Source organism: Cebus imitator, unplaced genomic scaffold, assembly GCF_001604975.1.
Source record: "Cebus imitator isolate Cc_AM_T3 unplaced genomic scaffold, Cebus_imitator-1.0 Scaffold27, whole genome shotgun sequence".
Taxonomy (NCBI): domain Eukaryota; kingdom Metazoa; phylum Chordata; class Mammalia; order Primates; family Cebidae; genus Cebus; species Cebus imitator.
The window spans coordinates 3,237,843-3,264,361 of NW_016107342.1; the positions used below are offsets into that span (position 1 = coordinate 3,237,843).

Here is a 26,519-nt window from a genome sequence, read left to right on the forward strand (position 1 = left end):
TTTTTTTTTTTTTTTTTAATTGTCTTATTTTGGGCATTTCAAATGGATTTTATGACAGATTGGTTAAAATTATTATACAAGGGAATTTCTTGTAGGTTTTTACAATTTAAGAGAAAAGATAATTTTATTTTTGTTTCACATCAGTTGATGATATTGATAGTTTAAAATATATTTTTATTTCTTAATAATAACATTTTATGATAAGCTTATGTATAATTTGAAAGTAAGTCAAGAAGAGAATGATTTTCTGCCAGTGAATATACAACACAATGTTATAGCAATATAGTTAGGTGGATGTGTCTCTAGCATGGCTTTCTGTTTAAATAAAGGACCTCCAAGGTGTTATGTGTTAAGAATAGGCGTTTTGGCCAGGTGCAGTGGCTCACACCTGTAATCCCAGCACTTTGGGAGGCTGAGGTGGGTGGATCACAAGGTCAGGAGTTCGAGACCAGTCTGACCAACATGGTGAAACCCCATCTCTAATAAATACAAAAATTAGCCGAGCGTGGTCACGCGCGCCTATAATCCAGCTACTTAGGAGGCTGAGTCAGGAAAATTGATTGAACCCAGGAGGTGGAGGTTGCAGTGACCAGAAATCACACCACTGCACTCCAGCCTGGGCAATAGAGCAAGACTCTGTCTCAAAAGAAAAAAAAACAGGCCTTGTATATAGGTATGTAGGGTAGGATATCAAACTCTGGTTACTTAACAACTGATAGTTCTAACCATCCATTACCCAGGTATCAAAATGAAACTTGAGGATATATCATTTCCTTATCTCTTATTTTTTTTTTCCTCCTTGGTTGTCTTTTGTCCTTGACTCTGACCACTTTTCTTATTCTCCCCCTTCCTTGATTTTTCATTTTGTCTAAGTTACAAAGTTTTTATTTTACATTTTTTCTTTTTTTTTTAATGCAAGCTCAGAACTGTGTTTAATTTCATATTTTAAAAAAGCACAAAGAGAAGTGATGAAGGATTTAAAAATTTCCCTTAGGTACAGCCTGCCTCATGTTTGGTATAATTTTTCAAGGATAGCATTTGGATGAAAAATTTGTTCTTCAGTGAAATTTTTATTGTATCTAAAAACTCGCAAACTATTTTCTTGGTCAGTAAACATTCCCTTAGCACGTGCTTATTTTCATTTGCAATATGAGAATTGTAGTGAGTCAGAATTTTACTTCTCATTTGTACTAAAAAGGAGTTTTTTTATTCTTGTCTAGAGCAGCAGCTTTTACTTTCATTTGTCATGAGATGAATTATCTTAACCTTCTCTTCTAAAAAAAGATCTGCTTAAAGAAATCTAGCATGTGCAGTGGTTTTGGTTTGTCCACAGTAGTACTAAGTCCTTGAGGTGGAGGGTTGAAGGGGAAGAACTTTTTTTATTTTTAAACATTAATGCCTTATTAGGTTCCGTTAAGTTACCGGATAATGAATAAATGTTTGTATTTAATGTGGAGATTGAACCTAAGAAGGTCATTTGTGACAGATGTCTGACAATGGCCATTGTCCCCTGAAGATTATTGACAATCTGAAGTGGCCATCTGCTTATAGATGTTAAGAATAGGCCTTGTATGTATGTATGTAGGGTGGGATATCAAACACAAATATGTTTATACTTGACAACTATTAGTTCTAACCATCTATCACCCAGATATCAAAGTAAAACTTAAGGATATATCATTTCTTTATCTCTTGTTATTTTTTTCCTTCTTGGTTGTCTTCTGTCCCTGAATTTGACCACTTCTCTTCCTCCCCTGTCTTGATTTTTCATTTTGTCATATTATTCCAATTTTATGTCAGAAATTTATCAGTACATGGTAGTGTAGTTTTAAATGTTTTAGACATTTCTAGTGGGTATCTCATTGTGGGGTGTTTTGTTTGTTTGCGTGTTTGAGACAGAGTCTTGCTCTGTCGTCCAGGCTGGAATGCAATGGTACAATCTATACTTACTGCAACCTCTACCTCCTGGGTTCAAGTGATTCTCCTGCCTCCCAAGTAGCTGGGAATACAGATATGTACCACCATGCCCGGCTAATTTTTGTGTTTTCAGTAGAGACAGGATTTTGCCATTTTGGCCAGGCTGGTCTCCAGCTCCTGGCCTCATGTGATCTACCTGCCTTGGCCCCCAAAGTGCTGTAGTTACAGACATGAACCACCAACTGGCCAGCCCTCATTGTAGTTTTAATATGCATTTACCTGATGACTCTTGATGTTGTGTACCTTTAAATACATTTATTTGCTAAATGAATATTCGCTTTTTCAAATTACTACTTAAGTATTTTGTCCATCTTTTCACTTAATTTTCACAACTCTTTTTTTTAAGCACAGCAGTTATTTTAATCTCCATTTGACAAATGACAACATAGATTCGGGTTTGAGTTAGGGCAGAGGTGAACTACTCCAAAGCTTACAAGCTAGTAAGAAAGCTTCAGAGCTAGATGTAGACAAGGCAGGTCCTCATAGTTTAATTGGTGATGTGTATCCCACCCCTGAAGCCCAACAGTACTTCACAGGTGCATACAGAGTGTGCATAATGGTTTTCTTGGTCTGCAGAGGTAATGTCATCATCTACTTGGCTTACTTGCTTTTGATTCTCCATCTGTAACTTTTTGGCATGTTAGTGGCTACCTTGGAGACTCATTTTTCCTTTATCCCAGCCACTAGAAAATGTCTGGCACATCATGCTTCCTGATAGGCTTATTACAATGGAAATTGTCACATATATGGTTCTGCCCTGTCTCCTGACTAAGGATGTATGTAAATGAGTGTGCTCATTTTGTGGTGTTGGGGAGGACATCGTTCTCATCTAACAGGATTACAGAGGGTGTTTTGGAAATATCTCCTAAGAAAGTGAACTTGCAGGAAAATAAAGGCTTGCCCCAGGACTGTTGCCTTTTTAATAGATGGTTCAAAATATTAAAATACAGTAAAAGGTACCTTTTATGTGTTTTCCCCCTTCTTTTCCTTCTGTCTCCCCTATGTGCTCAACCCCTTTAACTCCTCCTAGTCCCCCCAAAAATGCTGGTGGTGACATGAGAAACGAATAGAATGGCAATGACTGATCTGTATTCCACCAGAGGAAGCAGCTCTTAAATATATTGTATTATTAAATGGTTTAGTAAATGGAGTTAATCATGACATTCTGCCTGATCCTTTGCTTGTAAACAAGAGTTGAATTTCCATGTTTCCTATTCAGTGTGTTTAAAATATTTATACAGAGGGAAACAGAAAAACTATGTTAATTTGGCAATTTTGAACAAAAATTGCACTCAAAAGGCAGTTTAATATAGTAGTTTGAACTTGGAGCACACATTCTGAGCCAGAGGGCACAGATTGAAACCTCTATTTTATTGCATACTAGCTGTATAACCTTGTGCTAGTTATTTAATAATTTTCTGGGCTGGGCATGGTGGCTCATGCCTATAGTCCCAGCACTTTGGGAGGCTGAAGTGGGCAGATCACCTGAGATCAGGAGTTTGAGACCAGCCTGACCAACATGGCAAAACCTTGTCTCTACTAAAAATACAAAAGTTAGCCGGGCATGGTGGCGTGTGCCTGTAGTCCCAGCTACTCGGGGGGCTGAGGTGGGAGAATCACTTGAACCTGGGAGGTGGAGGTTGCAGTGAGCCGAGATCACACCACTGTACTCCAACCTGGGTGACAGAGTGAGACTCTGTCTCAAATAATAATAATTTTCTGTATCTCAGTTTCCCCATTTATACATATTTTTATTTATTTATTTTACAGACAAGCTCTCACCCTGTTGCCCAGGCTGGAGTACAGTGGCACAATCATAGCTCACTGTAAACTCAAACTCCTGGGCTCACAGAGTCCTCCTGCCTCAGCCTTCTGAGTAGATGGAACTACAGGTACACATCACTATACCAGATTAATTTTTTATTTTATTTATTTATTTATTTTAGAGATGGGATCTCGCTCTGTTGCCCAAGCTGGTCTTGAACTCCTGGCCTCTCAAGTGATCCTCCTGGCTTGGCCTCCCAAAGTGCTGGGATTACAGGTGTGGGCCACTGGGCCCAGCCATCACTTATGGGAATCCTTCATTTGCTTGAGGAACAAGGGATTTAGCATATGTAAAATGCTCAGGAGTTATTGCTTAATTGCTATCTTTGTTTTTCATTAAATTGTTATATCTGTCACTCAGTACTCAGAGCTATAAGTAGGTTTTCATTTTAGAAGGTATGCAGATGTATTTTAAAGACGGATGTATATTGCTGCTTTCCCAGAATAAAGATTTGCATCAATAAATGTTAACCCAAACAGAACATTAAATGGGGAAGAAAATTAAGTGAGAAAATGTATGTTAAACCCAGGTTTAACTATAGAATGCTAAATAGGGTCAATTGTCATTTAAGGCAGAGAAGGAGAAGAAATATTTAGTCAGGTTGAGGTATTGGGCATTTAAATATTTTAATCTAAATTTTACTACACAAGAATTGTGTAATCTAGAAACCTAACAAGTATATATAATGATTTAATAGTCTAAGTATACACAATTTATTTATAAAATAGAAAAAAATATCTTTTCTACATTTTTGAATAATTTAGTTTTTTAATGATTAGTCCAAAGAAAGAATGTTTCTGTCTTTAGAAAAGCTATCAGTTGGTTTCCTGGAGAGTGTAATTAATTCTATTCGTTTACTTGTTTTTCATTTTCTAGTTTTTTTCTTTTTCTTGTTTTTTTTTAGAAATAAGAGTTTCACCCTGTCACTCAGGGTGTGGGTGGAGTATAGTGGCTTGATCATAGCTCACTGCAGCTTTGAACTCCTGGGCACAAGGAATCTTCCCATCCCAACCTCTCGAGTAGCGGGGACTGCAGGTGTGCACCACCATGACTGATTTGTTTCTGCTTAAAAAAAAATGTGTGTGTCTCTATATGTATATGTATATAGAGAGACACACACAGATATACACACACACATAAATATACAGACATATATATACACACACATATATAAAATTATTTCTATACCAAGAAAAAGTAGCTAAAAATATATATATATAAGAAAAGTATATATATGTGTGTATGTATATATAAAAATATATATTTAAAAATATATAATATATTTTTGGCTAGTTTTTCTTTGTTCTTATACTGCAATTTTAAGGTATAGAAATAATTGAGCTTTCTTTCTCCTATTAATAAAAAGCAAATTTTTTTTCTAAGATTGCTATGATCAGAATGTGTCCCCCAAAATTTGTGTGTTGGAAACAGTCTCCAGTGCAGTAGTGTTGGGGGATGGGGCCTTTTGGGAAGTGTTTAGGTCATGAGAGTACCCCCTTCATGAATGGATTCATGCTTTCATGCTACTATAAAAAGGCCTTACAAGAGTGATTTCAGTCTCCCTTGCCCTTCTACCTTCTGCCATGTGAGAACACAGTAAGAAAGCCCTGACTAAATGCTAGTGCTTTGATCTTGGACTTTCCAGCCTTCAGAACTGTAAGAAATAAATTTCTGTTCTTTATCAACTACCCAGTTTCAGGTATTCTGTTATAGCAGTGTAACACAAAGTTCTAAGAATTGCTTTAGTCATATCCAAAAATATTGATGTGTAGTATCTTAATCATAATACATTTTTATGTTGCCTTCTGTTATACTCTATCCACATTTTTCTGATTGTTAGTTTCCACATGATTGGGTATTACAAGTTTTTTTTTTTTATTGAGACAGAGTATCACTCTGTTGCTCAGGCTGGAGTGCAGTGGTGCTATCTTGCTCACTGCAACCTCCACATCCTGGATTAAAGTGATTCTTCTGCTTCAGCCTCCTAAATAGCTGGGATTACATGCATGCACCACCATGCCCAGCTAATTTTTTGTATTTTTGGTAGAGATGGAGTTTCGTCATGTTGGCCAGGCTGGTCTTGAACTCCTGGCCTCAAGTGATCCACCCTCCTTGGCCTCCAAAACTGCTGGGATTGCAGGCGTGAGCCACCTCGCCCAGCCTATTACAGGTGTTTTAATAAAAATCCACTGTATTCAGGGAAAATGCTGTGTATATTGTCCTAGATTCTTTCCAGTTTTTAGTAGTTTCATACACATTTGAAGAAAGATGTAAACTTTGCTTTAATGTACAAATAGTCCTTAGTTCCAATATGTGTGAATTTAATTACTGTGGTCTATTGTTTGATTGATTGATTCATTGATTGATTGATTGATGCATTCATTCATTCACTGAGACAGGGTCTTGCTCTCTTGCCTATGTGGGAGCACAGTGGCATGATCACAGCTCACTGCAACCTCAGTCTCCCGAGCTCAAGCAGTCCTCCCACCTCAGCCTTCTGTGAGTTGCTTGGGCCACAGGCACGTGCCACCATACTTGGCCAATTATTTGATTTTTTTTTTTGTAGAAATGGGGTCTCACTAGGTTGCCTAAGCTGGTCTCAAACTCCTGGGCTCAAGCACTCTTCCCACCTCAGCATCCCAAAGTGTTGGGATTACAGGTGTGAGCCACCGTGCTTGGCCTAATTACCATGGTTTAGTTCAATAGCACCAATCCCTAACAACTTATGCAGTACCTTTGGTATAGAACTCAGCTTAACTGGCCTGAATTTTGAACTACAGAACTGTGAGCTAATAATAGGTGGTGGTCTCAATGTTAATTTTGGGGTGATTTGTTACATAGCAAGTTTAAAAAACAAATATAGTGAGACTCTGTTTAGTTATTTTCCAATCATCCTTTCTCTCTATTCAACTTTTATTGACCTGTTTTCATTTTCAGTAACTTTATTTCTACAGTTTTCTATCTGCTTTTACATTCATTTAATGATTTAATGATTTTTTTTTTTTTTTTTTGAGACAGTCTTGCTCTGTCGCCCAGGCTAGAGTGCAGTGACATGATCTCAGCTCACTACAATGTCCACTGCCCTGGGTCAAGCGATTCTCCTGCCTCAACCTCCCAAGTAGCTGGGATCACAGTCACCTGCCACCTCACCCGGCTAATTTTTTGTATCTTCTAGTAGAGATGGGGTTTCACCATCTTGGCCAGGCTAGTCTTGAACTTCTGACCTCATGTTCCACCCGCCTAGGCCTCTCAAAGTGCTGGGATTACAGACATGAGCCACCTCACCTGGCCCATTTAATTAATTTTTTAGTTAGGATATCGTACTTTTCAGTTCAGACATTCCATTTTTATAGTTTTCATTTCTCTGTTGAGCATTCACCAATCTTTGCATTCTTGAAAATATATATAATAATGGCTCTAAAGTTCTTTTGCTAAATCTAACATTTGTGTTATGCAAACATCTGTTTTTATTGACTTATCTTGATTTTGGGACATTTGTTTGCTTATTTAGTATTTTTTTTTTTATAATGATGGACGTTGTGATTATTCTTTGTAGGGGGGCTAGATTACATTGTCTTCCTGTAAATGGTGTTAAGTTTTGTTCTGTCAGGTTGTAATATTATTGGGGGGATCTTTTCGGTTTTGAGAGGTTTGGTTTTGTCTTTTGTGAGGGAGGCCTATTTTGACTTTGAACTAAATTCTAGAAAGCTTTTCCTCCTGAGGTGTGGCCTTTTCAGGGTTTCAGCTAAATGCATGAAGTGTTCTATTGCTTTGTTTGGGCAGTGTTAATTAGCCTGCTTGGGCTGCCATAACAAAATACCATAGACTAGGTAGCTTACACAACAGAAATTTATTTTCTCACAGTTCTGGAGCCTGGCAGTCCAAGATCAAAGTGCCAGCAGAGTTGCTCTCTGGTGAGAGCTCGCCTCTTGGGTTATATACAGCCGCCTTCTTGCTGTGTCCTCAAAGGGCTTTTCCTTGGTGTGTGTACACAGAGAGTGCTAGCTCTCTGGTGTATCTTCTTAAAAGGATGCATGTTCTCACTCATAGGTGGGTGTTGAACAATGAGAAAACATGGACACAGGGAGGGGAGCACTACGAACTGGGGTTTGTTGGGGGGAAATAGGGGAAGGACAGCGGAGGATGGGGAGTTGGGGAGAGATAGCATGGGGAGAAATACCAGATATAGGTGAAGGGGAGGAAGGCAGCACATCACACTGCCATGTGTGTACCTATGCAACAATCTTGCATGTTCTTCACATGTACTCCCAAACCTAAAATGCAATTAAAAAAAAAAAGGACACTAATTTTATTGGATTAGGGTCCCACCCTTTTGGCTTCATTTAACCATAATTACTTCCTTAGAGGCCTCATCTGCCAGTACAGCCACACTGGGGATTATGGCTTTAACATAAAAACTTTGGGAGAAACACAAACACTCCATGCATAATAGGGGGGATGACTCCCAGTGCTGCTTGACCTTTCAGCCCATAGCAGGTAATTTCTGCTAGATTCCATAGAGACTCCCCTCGAGTGTGTTTGTGTAGCCTAGCCCTTGACCAAGGGCCTCTGGAGGTTAATCACTGTGCTTAAAAGCCTAGTTTCTGTCTCTCAGCTGCTCTGCTTGAGTTAGTCTTCCTTGTGCTGGACAGGAAAGTATTCCAAGGCAGAAAGCTGAGGCCATTGTGAGGCTCACTACATATTTCCTTTCCCTCAGAGATCTGGGACCTGCTCTGCCTGCTATTCATTTCCTGAAAACAGTTGCCTCATCGATTTTGGCCTGTTTTCTAGTTGTTTTTGGTAGGATCACAAGTCTGGTACCAGATATTCTATCATGTTTGGAAGCAGAAGACTAGTCATGAGTTTTTATGTGCAAACATGATAGGAGGAGCTTTAAAGATTTCTTGCAGACATTCTTGTTTTATGTAGTTAATTTTTTTTTATAACCGATAGAGCCTATTTTATTAAAAGTTTTATGAGTAGAGCTAGATTCTTTTTAAAGCTGTACTTTGAACATAATGACTGTAAGGGGGGAGCCTTTTTGTTCCTTGTAGGTAGGTATTGATGGAATGATTCTTCATCATATTGTTAGAATCTTTCTAAGGTATTTCACTTTGTATTTGAGGCTGTCTATATACAGTAATCAAAGCCTGGTGATGAAATGTTATGACTTACACCCACCAAATGCTGGTGATTTAGCATTTAGGCCCCAGGAGGGCTCTTTTAACTTTCTCCCTCTCTATACATTTGACACAGAATAATGTGATAAAGGGCCCCAACATTGGGCAAAGTGACATGCTATAAAAGAATGGTTTCTTAATTATAATATTTAAAATTTTCCAGGGGTTTAAAATACTCCTAAGTACATAATTTAAATGTTATTTAGTTCACTTGAAAAACGAAGTCCTTTTTGGCAGGCCATTATGAAGTCTTCAGATTTTATGCTTTTTAAAAAGAGTAATTGTGAGTCCTATATTTGTAGAGACTAAACTATGCTTGATAGAGTATTCAAATTAGGAATTTTCCATTTTCTATGGAAATTAAATGAAACAATAGTCTAATTAGATATTTTAGTATATGTGCTGCCGAAGCGAGCACTCTAATTAGATATTTTAAAAATTGTTGGGAGGCTTTTCCAGGCATCAGAAAGGCTCCATATTTAATGTATTACATGAGCAGAATTGGGAAAATATCGTGAAAAGTTGAGTTCTAGTTGGACTAGGTAGGTATTACATGGTGTAAAATCAGACTTACCTGATTATGTGTGTGTCTTTGTACTGATACACGTGCATACTCATATAATTTGATAATTGATGACGCTGGCTTCTCAGATCAGTGAGGAAAGGATACATTCTTATGGTGAAACTGTCAAAAAATTTGTAAAAATATTTTTCTGTTTCTGCCTCACACCATGTATGAGGTTCCACATATACTAAATGAAGTTCTAAATACAGTAAAGACTTCTGTGTAAAAGGGGAATAATATGCAGAAGAAAATGTGGGTGAATATTTAATCTTCTGGTAGTTCAAACAGTATGCTAAATAACACTATAAAAAGAAAAATGGGGCCAGGTGCAGTGGCTCATGCTTGTAATCCCGGCACTTTGGAGCCTGAGGTAGGCGGATCACAAGGTCAGGAGATCAAGACTGTCCTGGCCAACCTGGTGAAACCGTGTCTCTACTAAAAATACAAAAATTAGCTGGGCATGCTGGCACACACCTCTAGTCCTAGCTACTCAGGAGGCTGAGGCAGGATAATCGCTTGAACCTGGTAGGTGGAGGCTACAGTGAGCTGAGATCGAGTTACTGCACTGCAGCCTGGTGACAGAGCAAGACTCCATCTCAAAAAAGAAAAAAAGAAAAATGGTAGATTCTTTTATGGCAAAAACTGCATAATAAGCAAATAGGAAAGATCAGCATGAAGCTGTAATATATGTGATTTGCTTTTCAGGCTCAGTATGTAAAGTTAGTCACCTATCTGTCTAAGAAGCTCTTGAAGCACTGCCTTCCCCACTTACCCTGTCTCCTTGTTGAGACTCCCAAATGTGGAATTACTCCTCTTCAGTAAATAAGAGAACTGGAACTTCATAAGCTCACTAGTGCTGTTACCTTTTGTTGCCATGAGGTGTTGCTATTGAAGTTCGATCCTGTGTAGCCCCTTGAATATTTGTCTGCTCAGCAGTGAAGCTTTGGTTGGTCCAGAACTTTGCTCAGGTTAGCCAAACCACGTCCATAGATGGGCATCAGAGTTAAAGCCCTTTTAACTTTGAGCTTTGTACTCAAAAGCTCTACTGTTATTTCCCACCTTACACATTGTATGTACCAGGCTAATGGGATATGGAAGAGCAACCAGCATCATTCATTCCTTATGAAACAAATATTTATCAAGCACCTACTTTGTGCCCTACGTACTGTTGATGTACTAAAAATAATAATAGTGAACCAAACAAAAATTCATGCCATGATGGTTACATTCATTCTGGGGGTGCGATGTGGTGAAAGGTGCTGGCAAAGACAGATGCTAAACAAAAAATGCTGTGAAATATCTTCAGAAAGTACTATGTACAAAATCCCGCCCTCCTACTTATTTTATATTTTTAGTCTTTGTGGGGCACCAATATGAATGATACCAATGAGTGTAACAAAAAAGACAGACCGAGTACTTGATGGATTTACAACAGTTTGCTGTTAACTTCTCTGTAGCTTGTTTTGGGACTTTGTGGCCACTCTATATAATGGTACATTATGCAGCTGTTAGAAATACTGGTATAGCTGTATATTTATGAACATGGACAGATGTTTATGAGTAGAAATGCATGTTAAGAAATGATACATTTAGTGTAATCATAATATTAGTGATAAATATTTTTTCTCTACCCCTAAGGTTTCCTTTGTGAGAAGGGAGTTCCATTAGTGTCACCCTGAGCCTGCCCTTTTGTTTTGTTTTGTTTTGTTTTGTAGAGACAGGGGATCACTCTGTCATCTACGCTGGAGTGTAGTGATGTGATCTTGTCTCACTGCAGCCTCCACCTCCCAGACACAAGCCATCCTCCTACCTCAGCTTCCCGAGTAGCTGGGACCACAGGCGTGTACTACCAGGCCCAACTAACTTTTTTGTACTTTTTGTAGAGACAGGGTTTTACCATGTTGCCCAGGCTGGTCTTGAACTCCTGGGCTCAAGTGATCTGCTTGTCTTGGCCTACCAAGTCCTGGGATGACATGTGTATGCCACCACACCTGGCTTGCCTTGGCTTTTTTATTCATGTAATCTCTGGTGTGATGACACCTGATTGGTAAGTTTGAGAGTTACTGGCCTTACTTATGTCATTTCATATAGGACTAGCTAGTCTTTCCACCACACTGAGTGATTTTTCATTTACTTCTCCATGGAATAAGTTATACAGAGGCTTACCCCTACAGGGAGAAGCCTTTCCCTCTCTAGTGCGAAGGCATGCCCACTTCTGGGGTTTACTATTAGCAAGTTCATTTGGCCAGTATACCTAAAGCTTTTGTTAATAACAGAAGTGTTATTTTATTCCCTGTTTTGTTTATCATCTTGTTCATAACTTAGCCAAGGAAGAATTTTTCTGTTTTTGGGTGCTGCCTTTGTATACCTTATACTATTTTATTTAATTTTGCATTGACTTTCATTATTTTTGCATATATGTGTGTGTATATATTTATGTGTGTGTACATATGTGTGTGTTTATATATAAAGTCTGGAAAGATATGCATCATAATTTTAAAAGGGATTAGAAAAAGGATTGGTAGAATTAGGTTTTTCCTTGTCTGTACTTCTGAATAATGGAATTTATTAGATATTTAATTAAGAAATAGTTAAGCATTTTAAGCCTCTAAAAAATATATAGTCTGCAGTCTTGCTCTGACTTTCCAAAGCAATAGTCTTTTTTGCATGAGGGAAGAAGGTGAAAACCTGAGTATGTTTTACCTGCATAGTTTGGGCCTGGTTCTAGAACTTCAGTAGGCAAAAATACATTACTCTTCTAAAATCCCTGGTTTGTCATTACATCACATGTCAAAGCAATTGCTTTCCATCCATGAGCATTAGGCAATTTGCCTGGCTTTTTAAAGCGAGTTCTAGCATTGAACTGAGGTTAACTGCATTGGTGTGTTTCACTTTACTCACGAAGTATAGTTATTTGCTAAGCCTGTTCCATTTTTTTGGCTTCTTTTGATTATTTCTTGCTCTTAAAAAAAGAAGAAATTACTCTGGATTCCTACCATTTTTCCTGATTATCAGTGTGATGTTACCTGTCATTTACATATATATATATATATATATATATATGTATATGTATATATATGCTTTGCTACATAGGTTATTCTATATTTGAAATTATAGGATATATGTAATAAAAGAGGAAAAGACATAAAATGATACAGTGTTTCTAAAATGGTAATTTTTATATCTCCACCTCTCTATACTAGCAGAAAAAAATTGTATTCCTTGATACTGGAATTTTATCAAAGTTAATAAAGTAAAAATGCTCCATAACTAAATCATCATATTCCCATCATGGTTTTTAATAGTTCACTTTAATTTTATTTTATTTCTCACAATGCAGGCTAATTACTTGTCAATTTTTACTTTGAATCATATGTTTTAGACCACAAAAATATAGAGAAAATAAAATATTTTCTGGATACATACTGTACAACTTAATAAACCTTTCTAAATATAATGAAGCTCCTGTACACTCTTTTGAACCCCCCCAAATTTGATGTTTATCATTCTCATACATGTTAATATTTTTACTACCCATATATATATCCCTAAAGAATACAGTGTGTTTTTTGGATATTACAAAACTTCAGGTGAAACATTCACATACTGCTGGTGGGAATGTACCATAGAATAGTTGCTTTGGAAAACTGACCATTCCTAAAAAAAATTAAACATAGAATTACCATATGACACAGCATTTCTACTCCTAGGTATATGCCAAATAGAAATGAAAACATAATGTCCACACAGAGATTTGTGTGTGAATGTTCATCGCAGCAGTGCATTATTTATATTAGCCAAATAATTTTTTAAAATCCAAATGTTGACTGGGCATTGTGGCTCAAACTTTTAATCTCAGCACTTTGGGATGCCGAGGCAGGTGGGTGTGATGGTGGACACCGGTAGTCCCAGCTACTCAGGAAGCTGAGGTGGGAGGTCACGTGAGTCCCAGGAGATGAAGTCTGCAGTGAGTCGCGATCACACCACTGCATACCAGCCTGGGCAACAGAATGAGACCCTGTCTCAGTAAACCAACCAATCCAGATGTTCATGAACTGGTGAATGGATAAATGTGGTATGTCTATACAATGAAATGTTATTTAGCCATAAGAAGAAATGAAGTACTGATACATGCTACAACATGGATGACCCTTGCAAACATTATGCCAAACAACAGAAGCCAGTCAGAAAAGGACATATATTGTATGGTCCTATGTATATGAAGAATCCAGAATAGGTAAATCTTTAGAGACGGAAAGTAGACTAGTGGTTGCCTAGGGCCGGGAATATGTCGGGAGAACAAACAGTGACTGCCAGTAGGTACAGATTTCTTTTGGAAGTGATTAAATGTTCTCAAATTAGATACTGGTATGTGTTGTACAACTCTATGAATATAGTCAAAACATTGAATTGTACACTTAAATGTGTAAATTGTATTGATACGTGAATTATAGCAATAAAGCTGTCTTTAAAAACTCATGTAAATATTAGAAATTCTTCTGCTAGCTTTTTTGACTCAACGTTATAAGCGCAAGCAAATCATATTTTGAGATTCATACGTTTTTGTTCATGTAATTTTGTATCCCTCATTTCATATTCCATTGTATGAATTTAATATATTAATCAGTTTTCCTTTTTGCTATTAAAAACAATGCTTCAGGCTGGGTGCAGTGGCCTATAATCCCAACATTTGGGAGGCCAAGGAGGAGGATTTCTTGAGCCCAGGAGTTCAAGACCAGCCTGGGCAACATAGCAAGACTCTATCTCTATTAAAAAAAAAAAAAATTACAAAACCAATGCTTTATTGGACAGTTTAGTGCATATTTATTTGTATAATATGCTTTCTAATTTTTTTAAGAGCTAGGGGTCTTACTCTGTCACCCAGGCTGGAGTATAGTATCATGGAGGCATGATAATAGCTCACTGCAGCCATGAACTCATGGGCTCAAGCAGTCCTCCCTTTTCAGCTTCCCAAGTAGCTAGGATTACAGGCACTTGCCACCATGCCCGGCTAATTATAAAAAAAAATTTTTTTTTTAATTGCAGAGACAAGGTCTTACTATGTTGCCCAGGCTGGTCTTGGACTCCTGGCCTTAAATGATACTCCTGCCTTGGCCTCCCATGCCTGGGATTACAGGCATGAGCCACCATACCCGGCCATGATGATACATTTTTAAAGCTTTCTTCCAAATTAGAATTTGATGGGATTATTGATACTTAGTAGTTTGTTTCGGAGGCATTTTATTGCTTTACCTCAGGATATTTAATTTATTTTACGCTATTTAAAATTGAAGTTAGTAGAAGTGCTTTTATCTTCTGAAGGTCATCTGTAGTTTCTTTGACAAGAGAAAAGGTAGGACTTCTTAACTGTTGGGCCTTTGCTGGTATTTTAGTGTTATATGAGATGTTTCCTAATGATTGTGTGTGCTAATATATTTTATAGAAAAGGCCACAAATGAGTACAACACTACAGAAGATTGGAGTCTTATTATGGATATATGCGACAAAGTTGGAAGTACACCTAATGGGTAAGCTGTCCAGTCATGCTCAGTGAATGTTTAGGAACTTGATAACCAGTGTCTCTTTTTGTGATGGAACTTTGAAAGGAAAATAATGAGACTTTACCACAGTTGACCCTTGAACAACACAGATTTAAACTTCAAGAGTCCACTTATACACAGGTTTTCTTTTACCTCTGCCACGCCAAAGACAGCAAGACCAACCCCTCTTCAACTCAGTAATTTTCTTAATAACTTTTTCCCTCTAGCTTACCTTATTGTAAGAATACAGTATATATATGCAAAATATATGTCCACCTACTGTTTATGCTATTGGTGAGGCTTCTGGTCAAGAGTAGGCTATTAGTTGGCTGGGCATGGTGGCCCACACCTGTAATCCTAGCATTTTGGGAGGCTGAGGCAAGCAGATCATTTGAGGTCGGGACTTTGAAACCAGCCTGGCCAACATGGCAAAATGCCGTCTCTACTGAAAATATAAAAATTAGCTGGGTGTCGTGGTGGGTGCCTATAATTCCAGCTACTCTGGAGGCTGAAACAGGAGAATTGCTTGAACCTGGGAGGTGGAGGTTGCAGTGAACCAAGATGGCACCACTAAACTCAGCTTGGGCTGCAGAGTGAGACTCTCAAAAAAACAAAAAAAGACTAGGCTATTAGTAGTTAATGAGTAGTTTTGAGGAATCAAAAGTTTATTTTCAGCTGCATGGGGGTTGGTCCCCCTAACCTTCATGTAGTTCAAGGGTCAGTTGTTTTACTTTCGGGACATAAAAGTTGAAGCCCAAATGCTGGATTTATGGGATGAACTTCATCTGGAAGGAACAAATGAAAAAGAGTTAAAAGCTCCTGTAGTAACACATAATTAAACACTTGACACAGTGGAGAGAGGTAACAATGTATAGGTGAGTTATGTAAGGAATTCCTCTGGGACTTAGATATATATGGGAACTTTTAAATAATGAAGTAGATAAATAACACAATAGATAATATAACAAAAAAGTCTTCGAATAATATACATATAAATATAATAGGTAGCCTAATGAAAAAAGTGAATATGAAAAAAAGTGCTTTTGGGGAGATGTGGCAATTAGCTGAACTATGTATTAGAAATTTAAGAGTGATGAAAGCATTTGTTTTAACATTAAAGCTTTTCATAGCATATTCACGTGTTTATACTTGAACCTCTTAAAATTACATGTCTTCGATTTTTTCAAGATAAGATTTTGCTGTCTTAAAGCTAAATCTGTCTTGAAGAAGTGGAAAGATATGGTATATGTCTCTTGTGTTGACGGATCTTTTGTGAAATGATTTGTCTCTTGATTTTGGAATATGCAACATTTGCAACATGCTTTAGTCTATGAACAAAATATTGCATAAAACCATTTTATAGATTTATTTGTTTAACAAGTGAAATTTCAGGGACTTTATTTAATATATTTTTATTTTATACTTACGTTATTTTATTTTATTTTATTTTATTTATTATTTTTTTTTGGGACGGAGTTTCGCTCTTGTTACCCAGGCTGGAGTGCAATGGCGCGATCTCGGCTCACCGCAACCTCCGCCTCCCGGGTTCAGGCAATTCTCCTGCCCCAGCCTCCTGAGTAGCTGGGATTACAGGCACGCACCACCATGCCCAGCTAATTTTTTGTATTTTTAGTAGAGACGGGGTTTCACCGTGTTGACCAGGATGGTCTCGATCTCTTGACCTCGTGATCCACCCGCCTCGGCCTCCCAAAGTGCTGGGATTACAGGCTTGAGCCACCGCGCCCGGCCACTTACGTTATTTTATTTTGAGACAGAGTCTCATTCTGTCATCCAGGCTGGAGTGCAGTGGCATAATCACGGCTCACTGCAGCCTCAAACTTCTGAGCTCAAGCAATCCTCTTGCCTGAGCCTCCTGAGTAGCTAAGAGTCCAGACACATGCCGCTATGCCCAGCTAATTTTTAAATTTTTTTATAGAGATGAAATCTTACTTTGTTGTGCAGGCTGGTCTCAAATTCCTGGGCTCAAGTGATCCTCCTGCCTTGGCTTCCCAAAGTGTAGAATTACAGGTGTGAGCCATTAAATATAAAGTTATTTGGTAATCGAATACCTTATACTTTTAATGTTTGAATTAAATTTATCAACATTTAACTGTTTTTTTTTTTTTTTAAGAGCAAAAGATTGCCTAAAAGCCATAATGAAAAGGGTAAATCATAAGGTTCCTCATGTTGCTCTCCAGGCACTAACTGTGAGTAGAAGGCATGTTGTTATTGACCCAGATTTCAAATGTGTTTTTATTATAGTTAAGTTAATATTTCAACATTTGTATATTAATTTTTATTTTAATAGCTTCTTGGGGCATGTGTGGCAAACTGTGGAAAGATATTTCATTTAGAAGTATGTTCCCGTGATTTTGCGACAGAAGTACGTGCTGTGATTAAAAATAAGGTAAATTTTAAAAAGAGAAGAAATTTGTCATTAAAAAATTTATAGATTGTGTGTCATTATAACTATATGTGGTATTAATGAAGTAATTATATTACAAATGAAGTCATTTTTAGATAAATTGAAATGAAATAAACTCCTTTTCTGAAATTTGATTTTTTAATTTGTAGCACCAAAAACTTCTCCCCAAAGTATATATACTGTAGATAATAGCACATCCTTTTTGAGGGCCAGTAAGTAGTCATTGCCTTAAGCATTGTCTTGTTGAATGCTCTTAACTACCCTTGGAGCATTAGATTCTTGGAAGTTAAATTCCCTTTATCATTCCTATTTTATAAATGCAAAAATTGAGTCTTAGAGAAAAGTAACTTGTCCGAGGTCACGCAGCTAGTAAGTGAGATAGCCAAGATTTACATCCAGGTTAGTCTATCTCCATTCTCCAAAACATAGAGGAGATAATCCCGGAATATAAAAGATTTGTTGTCATTATAGTAAGACTTAGGAATTGGTGTTAAAAACAGTAATTTTGTATGAAACAACTACATCTTAACATGTAAATAGGCATCTATCAATTACTCAACTAGGCTAGAAATTGCTGGACTTTCGTTGATGTTCATATGATTAAAGAGAATTTTGAGAGTAATTCTCCTGGTTAAATAATTTAAGTACGTATTTTAACTATAGATTTTTGTTTCTTTTCCTTTCCTTTTCCTTAAAAGGCACATCCTAAAGTATGTGAAAAACTGAAGTCTTTAATGGTGGAGTGGTCAGAAGAATTTCAGAAGGACCCTCAGTTTAGTCTAATATCTGCAACTATTAAATCTATGAAAGAGGAAGGAATTACTTTTCCTCCAGCAGGTTCTCAGGTGAGAGATTTATTCAGACCCATGGTTGACCCTCTAATATTTTGAAGGTATGTATCTTATGTAAAAACTAGGTAAAGTATGTCTTGATTATCATTTTCCACCTCTACTTCCCAAATGACTCTCTAGCATAGTACCTTAACATTTAATAGACATTCTAATTTTTATGTCTATGTCTTCCACATAACAGAACCTTGAGAAGTTAGTCAGACATAAATAATGTATTTAATGCTCTTCTAAGTCTGGAGTCATGCAAAAGGCATAGGTTTATGAGATGGCCCTTATATTTTAAAAATGTATAGCAAATTTGAATGGTAGCTTTATACATGTGAAAAATAACTAATTTAGATGTTAAGTGGCAAATACAGGATGAGGGGAATAGACTGTATGCTGTCTATCTTAATACCAAAGAGAGAGCAGTAACCACAGGTTGGGATGGTGAAGAAGATGAAGAGGTAGAATTTTGAGACTTGAATGTATTAATATTTTATTAGAGAGAATTAAAGAAGTTATGTCAGGAGATAAGTGAAATGAACAAACTCATAGAATTGAGAGGCTCCAGACTTGTGTGTTGAAGAGTGACTATGCCTAGAGTGAATGCTTTACATATAAGTTGGATGGAACTGTAAGACTAGAAATGTATTTGCTGGGAGAGGGGATAGCTTTAGTAGAACTGGGATGAAGAGGCAGGGATGTTGACTCATGGAGTGGGCTATCTTTTTAGGTCTGTGGGAGAAAAATACTGTTTTTTACTGGGTTTTACTCTCAGTACTTTATGCCTTCCCATTAATATTAGAATGTGGGCTTAGGAGACTATGGGAAGTACTATATTTTATTTTATTTTAGATCATAGATTAAAGAGAAAAAAGTTTTTTTGTTTTTTTTTTTTTTTTTTTGAGATGAAGCTTCGCTCTTATTGCCCAGGCTGGAGTGCAGTGGTGCAACCTTGGCTCACTGCAACCTCTGTCTCCTAGGTTCAAGCGATTCTCCTGTGTCAGCCTCTGGAGTAGCTAGGATTACAGGTGCCCGTCACCATGCCCAGCTAATTTTTTGTATTTTTAGTAGAGACAGGGTATCACCAGGTTAGCCAGGCTGGTCTCGAACTCCTGACCTCAGGCGATCCACCTGCCTCGGCCTCCCAAAGTGCTGTGATTACAGGAATGAGCCACCACTCCCAGCTGAAAAAAGATTCTTTACAGCTGACCAGATCTAAGGGTACAAGGTAGAGTTTTGAGACAAGAGTCTTAGAAGTAGTAAAAAGGAAACATTTTCCTGTTCTGTCCTTTCTGCATATTTTTGTGAAAAATCTGTGTAAAGAACTGGTTGATGGATCAGAGTCCTGGATACCTGTCTTACATGCCATTTGTTAAATTCAAGCATGACCTTCCTTAATTCACTGCTATGCCTGGCAGACCACTGCCATCCAGCCATAATAAGTAGTAAAAGGACTTCACACATATTCCTAGAACTCCACCTCTTTTCTCTGTCCCCACTTCTCTCTCTTCAGTAATGATCATGACTTCTTGCTGACACTTCTTATGTAGCTGCACTCCTGTAGCAGTAGAGCTCTTCTCACTAAGAGACCTTGGACAATTGAAATCAGGAATATAATCAGAAAAGAGTCATATTCTTTAATTCTATAAATATTTAAGTACTCTATGCCAAGTTTTGTTAGATTTATGCAAAATCTAAGCCAGTTTGAGCCCTGTGTGAGTTTATAATGTTTTCTTGGAAATTCTGATGTTTTTAGTATTTGAAAACGGTTACTTGAAATTATCGTAAAGAACTTCACTTCTAGATCAGTCATGGTGGCTCATGCCTATAATCTTAGCACTTTGGGAGGCTGAGACAGAAGGATCACTTGAGGCTAAGAGTTCCAGATCAGCCTGGGAAACATAGTGAGCCCCTGTCTCTACAAAAAATAAAAATTAGCCAGGTGTGGTGGCATACACCTGTACTTCTGGCTGCTTCAGGAGGCTGAGGTAAGGGGATCACTTGAGCCCAGGAGTTGGAGGTTACAGTGAGCTATGACTGTGCCATGCACCCCAGCGTGGCTGACAGAGTGAGACCTTGTCTCAAAAAAGAACTTCACTTTTAAACGAAACTCAGTTGTTTCAGAATTTTTAAAAATTTAGCATCTGCAAGTAATTGTAGAGCTGTATTTTGTTTGAAAAGATAGTTTGTTCATTTTACTCATGCATTTACAGACTGTGTCAGCTTCTGCCAAGAATGGTACGTCATTGAACAAAAACAAAGAGGATGAAGACATAGCTAAAGGTAAATGATCAAGCTCATGTAATTTAGTGTTGCTTAAAATATCTTTGCCAGAACATTGTTTTGAAATAAAAATGGTAATAAAACTGGTATACTTTTATTTTTCCCTCAAATCTGAAAACTAGTAGCATCCAAAAAGTGAGGAAAACAAATGACAGGCTATCAAATGAATTTAATTCATTATCTTTTTCAATAATATATATTTGATGTGCTACCTTTGGAGAGATTACATTTCACCTTTTCTTTCATGCCAAAGTTATGAGTCAAGCACAGAAATATGTTCATGGTTTATCCTATATGGAAAGCTACCCATATTATAATGTCACAATCTGTTTGCTATAAAAATAATAACTGCTGTATATGACAGACCGTGATAATAAGGAATGAACAAAAACTCTATTTAAAAAATGTCATGGTTCTCTGCCCCGCCCCACCCTCCCAAAAGTTAACTGTGGCACGTAATTAGACAAATAAAATACTTGATGTATTCTTATTAAATTTTACATTGTCATCTAATGTTTATTTTATCAAAATTAATTTTAGTTTCTTTGCATTTTAATTTTTGAAACTAGCTATTGAATTATCACTGCAAGAGCAGAAACAGCAACACACAGAAACAAAATCCTTATATCCATCTGCAGAAATTCAGTTAAATAATAAGGTTGTACGGAAAGTGAGAGCTTTATATGATTTTGAAGCTGTTGAGGACAATGAACTCACCTTTAAACATGGTGAAATAATTATTGTTTTGGATGACAGGTATGTTTTAAATCTTTATGGGAAGTTTTAAAGTATAATATTCTTAACTTAGAATCCAGAGTATTCAGTTCCTTGACTTATAGTGTATTTAAATCATATTAGAACCTTTTCATACCTTGTTTTTTTTTTTTTTCTAAAATAAAAGACAAATAATGTGAGCCTCTTCTCTTGTTATATTTGATAATTTATGTTTGTTATATTTGATAATTTATGTCTTGAATGAAAGATATGTTAAATAATGTTGATGACCACAATTGGGAAACATGTAAATATTCAGTCACTTGAATAAGTGTACGTTGGCAGTTGTGTGTACCAAAATTACTGGCAGAAAAACTTTAGAAAGAATATAGCTATATACCCTTGATTAGAGCAACCAAAAGCTGTACTTGGCTCCTCCCCAATTCTTAATCTACTACTGTACTGTCTTCACAATTTCTCTACCATTTAAAGCTGTCATAAAAAATAGATCAATCTCTGTGGAGCTTAATACTGTTCTGTACTTTTAAAAGAAAATCATGAAATTTAGCAAGAGTGAGAAGTAAGCTTGGTGCTATGAACATAGATTGCAGATGTATTTGGTATCCATTATAAATAATTTGGTAAGTTATTTATAACACAGTAGTATATTTCTAGTATATTTTTAAATAAAGGGGATAAGTAATGGTTTTACTTTGCTGTGGTAAATATTTAGTGAGAAAATGTTATGTAATCTACTATGTACAATGAATAACAAATGAGGACACCGTTCTGTCTTCATAAAATCTAGAATAAAGTAAGAGAGTTAAAATTACCACGTAGAAAATTGTATAGAAGGCAGGATGTGGTGAATGCCATAAAAGAAGTGCTATTGGGGCCCAGATAGCAGATTTACACTTGGTGCAAGCATCTGGCAAAGAAGACTTATCCTGGGGCTCCATTTCAGGTGTGTATCTTGATTAGTTTAGATAAGACAAAATTTTGCAAGAAATTGAAGATGGGAAAATGAATGTCTCTTAGGCAATCAGGATAGTACCATCTTCACTTAAAGAAAATTTTTTAAATAACCATTTGGAGTGGAACACCATGATCCCTGAAGGAGAATAGATAGAAATACAGATGCTTGCCAACTTACATTAGTTTACAGTTGGGAAAAATAATCAAACACAAAACCTATTTTATAATAAAGTATTGAGTATCTCATGTAACATACTGAATACTGTATTGAAAGTAAAAACCAGAATGGTTTATGTGTACCTGAGTGTGTATCACTTTTGCACCATCGTAAGTCATGCCATCATGAGTTGGAGACTTGTCTGTAAAGGCAGAGAGAGAATGTGAGCTCTGAACACTGACAGTCTGAAGTGTCAGGCTTAGGAGTGTCTTTTAGAGTACTTACAAAAGAACTTAGGTTTACAGTTTTGATACTCTTACACAACTATGAAGTTAAAGATATTTATAAAATAGCCTGGGCACAGTGGCTCATGCCTGTAATTCCAGCACTTTGGGAGGCCGAGGTGGGCGAATCATGAGATCAGTAGTTCAAGGCCAGCCCAGCCAGTATGGTGAAACCCTGTATCTAATAAAAAAAAAAAAATATGAAAATTAGCTGAGTGTGGTGGCATGCACCTGTAGTCCCAGCTGCTCAAGAGGCTGAGGCAGAAGCCCTTGAACCTGGGAGGCAGAGGTTGCAGTGACCCAAGATTGTGGCACTGTACTCCAGCCTGGGTGACAGAGTGAGACTCCACCTCAAAAAATAAAAAAAGATATTTATAAAATATATAGAAACAAAATGAGTAGTTTTGTCTAAGATTCTAATTTAGAGCATTGCTTTTATATAACAAAATTTTCTGAAATAAATTGCTGCTCACAAGACAATTTTTAGTTAAGATTTATTACTGTAAAAAAGAACTTTTTTTATTTGTAATTGCTAAGAGAATTCAACGTGAATATGATGGAATATGTGGTCAGTTGCTGTCATTTTGATGATAGGACACCCCAATCTTACAGTTGCCATAAGCATGCTTATGTATAAAATATTGTCATTCTAGGTGGTTGGTAATCGCTGGTAGGATTTTAAACACAAATGCAAACTTGTGTGCTAAAGTTAAATGACAGTCTTCCGTTAAAAGGAAGTCATCCAGAAAATGACTCTATTCGTCGTTTGTATATTTTTATGGAATTTAGAGCATAAAGTTTTCACATATAGATGTCCCTTGAAAATATATCGTTCTTCAATCTTTTTTTTTTTTTTTTTTTTTTTTTTTTTTTTGAGACGGAGTTTCGCTCTTGTTACCCAGGCTGGAGTGCAATGGCGCGATCTCGGCTCACCGCAACCTCCGCCTCCCGGGTTCAGGCAATTCTCCTGCCCCAGCCTCCTGAGTCGCTGGGATTACAGGCACGCACCACCATGCCCAGCTAATTTTTTGTAGTTTTAGTAGAGACGGGGTTTCACCATGTTGACCAGGATGGTCTCGATCTCTTGACCTCGTGATCCACCCGCCTCGGCCTCCCAAAGTGCTGGGATTACAGGCTTGAGCCACCGCGCCCGGCCCAAGTTCTTCAATCTTTTTAAGAGCCATTGAGCTGATAGAAAAGGTGCACATTTCCTATCTATCTATTTATTTATTTATTTATTGTAACAGAATTTTGCTCTGTCGCCCAGGCTGGAGTGCACTGGCTCACTGCAACCCCCTCCTCCCAGGTTCAAATGATTCTCCTGCCTCAGCCTCGCCAGTAGCTGGGATTACAGGCATGCGCTTCTGTGTCATTTTCATAGTTTTGGTAGAGACTGGGTTTCACCTTGTTGGCCAGGCTGGTCTCAAACTCCTGATACCAGGTGATCCGCCTGCCTCAGCCTCCCAAAGTGCTGGGATTACAGGCATGAGCCTCCATGCCCGGCCCAAAGGTGCACATTTTTCATTAACAGAGTATACCAAGAAAAGCCTTTCTTTTGTTACATTTTTAGCTTTATCTTACCACTCCACGTATGTATGTATGTATGTATGTATGTATGTATGTATGTATGTGTGTTTCCTTTCTTTCCTTCGACAGGGTCTTACTCTGCCGCCCAGGCTGGAGTACAGTGGTGTGATCTCAGCTCACTGTAATCCCTACCTCCCAGATTCAAACGATTCTCCTGCCTCAGCCTCCCAAGTAGCTGGGAATACAGGCGTGTACCACCACATCTGGCTAGTTTTTTGTATTTTTAGTAGAGACAGGGTTTCACTATATTGGCCAGGCTGGTCTCGAACTCCTGGCCTCAAGTGATCCACCCACCTCGACCTACCAAAGTGCTGGGATTACAGGCGTAAGCCGCTGTGCCTGGCCCACTCCATGTTTTCTGTGTACCGTTTCAAATAAGTGGAATTCTTGCAGTTCCAAAAATGCCATTTTCTGCTTAGACCTCCATTGTACCTTTGGTTCTGTCTGCCTGGAAAGCCCTGCTGAAGGAGGTAAAAGCATTTAGAAAAGAAAAAGTACTTTGCTTTTCAAGGACAGTTTGCAAGGGAGTCCAGGCTTTAGAAAAGTTGCCTCCCCATATTCAAAAATAAAACAGTTATTTTAAGGAAAAGACCCCTACAAGATTACCAAGTTTTTCCAGGTTTGCAATTTATATTTTCATGGTAGAGATAGCAGTTTCCTTACAAGATTATTATATCCATAAAGGACATCACTACCCCAGCCATTGTCATTGCACAAGTTAGTGAGTACTTTTTGTTAAGAAGTCAGTAGTTAAAAGGAAAGGCTCAAGTTTTCATGTACTTTGAGACCTAAAACTAAATATGTTGATGTTTTTGTTTTATCTCAGAGTGCAATTTTTTGTTTCTTTGTGCCTTGTTTTCTTGCTTATTGATAATGGCAGGAGGGCAAAATGTCATTTTTATTTCCAAAGCCGTAATTTTCTTTTTTTCCTGGCGAGTGCCTACTTGACCTTCAAACCTGTGTCAGATTTTATATCCTCTGAGAAGCCTTTAAACGTTTCCCTGCTTTTTAGTTCCCAGTAGAGTTAGCATTTCCCTTCTTTGAGTTATAACTCTCTGAACATATATAACAGCATTTCTCATACTGTATTTTGATATGTAACTCATCTCTTTCTAGTGCTCATAAATGAAATGATGTTTCATAGTCATAGACATTAATTCATTCCTAAGACTCATACTTAAGAATGGCTGCTCGGTAAGTCAGATTTTTGGAAAGGAATCGATAAAAGTACCATAATTTCCAGATGCTATGGTTTTCCGTTTAGAAAGTTCCGGAGTCCAATGGACAAATGATTAAAGGTGGTAGGAGTTCATCAGGGTTGTTAGATACAAGCTTAACATACAAAACTTAGTAGTATGCTTTAATCACAACTGTTTAGAAAATGTAGCAGGAAAGTAAGTCATTCTCAGTAGTAACATAAAGTATATAAGTGATCTAGAAATGAATAAGCCTAACAAAGATATGTAAGGCCTTTATGGATTAAATCATAAAATTATTTGAAAGCCATAAAAGAATATAAATAGGTATTTACATGTTATGTATTTATATAAATGTAAATGGAGAAAGATACCATGTTCATAGGGAAGAAACCTTAATATTATAAAGATTTCCTTTTTCTTACATTATTGCATAATTTCGGTGCATTTCTAGTTCAATTCCCAACAGGACTTTTTCCCCAGAGAACTTAAAAAGTAATTTAATATTAATGTGGAAATTTGAAGTTATGCAATAAATGAGAAAGAGTAACATAGAAAGGGTATTTTCTCTAGCAGGTATTAAGGTACATTAACAAGATGTAGAAAATAGATATTGGATGCTGCAACAGAATGGAATCTAGAAATAGGCTCATGAACAGATTACTGTTTGAAAGGTAGAGTATTATAAATTGGTAGAAAAAATGATGGACTGTTTAATAAATTTTGTTGTGATGAATGGCTCTTTTTATAGTACAGATAAAATTTGATCAGTTTCAGGCCGGGCGCGGTGGCTCAAGCCTGTAATCCCAGCACTTTGGGAGGCCGAGGCGGGTGGATCACGAGGTCAAGAGATCGAGACTATCCTGGTCAACATGGTGAAACCCCGTCTCTACTAAAAATACAAAAAATTAGCTGGGCATGGTGGTGCGTGCCTGTAATCCCAGCTACTCAGGAGGCTGAGGCAGGAGAATTGCC

At 37.3% G+C, this 26,519-nt stretch overlaps 1 protein-coding gene across 1 annotated transcript in view; it reads left to right on the plus strand.

The window, feature by feature from the left end:
* Window positions 1–26,519, plus strand: part of STAM2 (signal transducing adaptor molecule 2) — a 54,626-nt gene that overhangs the window by 7,917 nt on the left and 20,190 nt on the right. Inside the window, exons 2-7 of the mRNA XM_017523203.2 lie at window positions 14,991–15,075; window positions 17,219–17,294; window positions 17,396–17,494; window positions 18,211–18,357; window positions 20,562–20,631; window positions 21,201–21,387. Coding sequence (XP_017378692.1) covers window positions 14,991–15,075; window positions 17,219–17,294; window positions 17,396–17,494; window positions 18,211–18,357; window positions 20,562–20,631; window positions 21,201–21,387 — 664 coding nt within the window. The remainder of the gene's footprint in view (window positions 1–14,990; window positions 15,076–17,218; window positions 17,295–17,395; window positions 17,495–18,210; window positions 18,358–20,561; window positions 20,632–21,200; window positions 21,388–26,519) is intronic.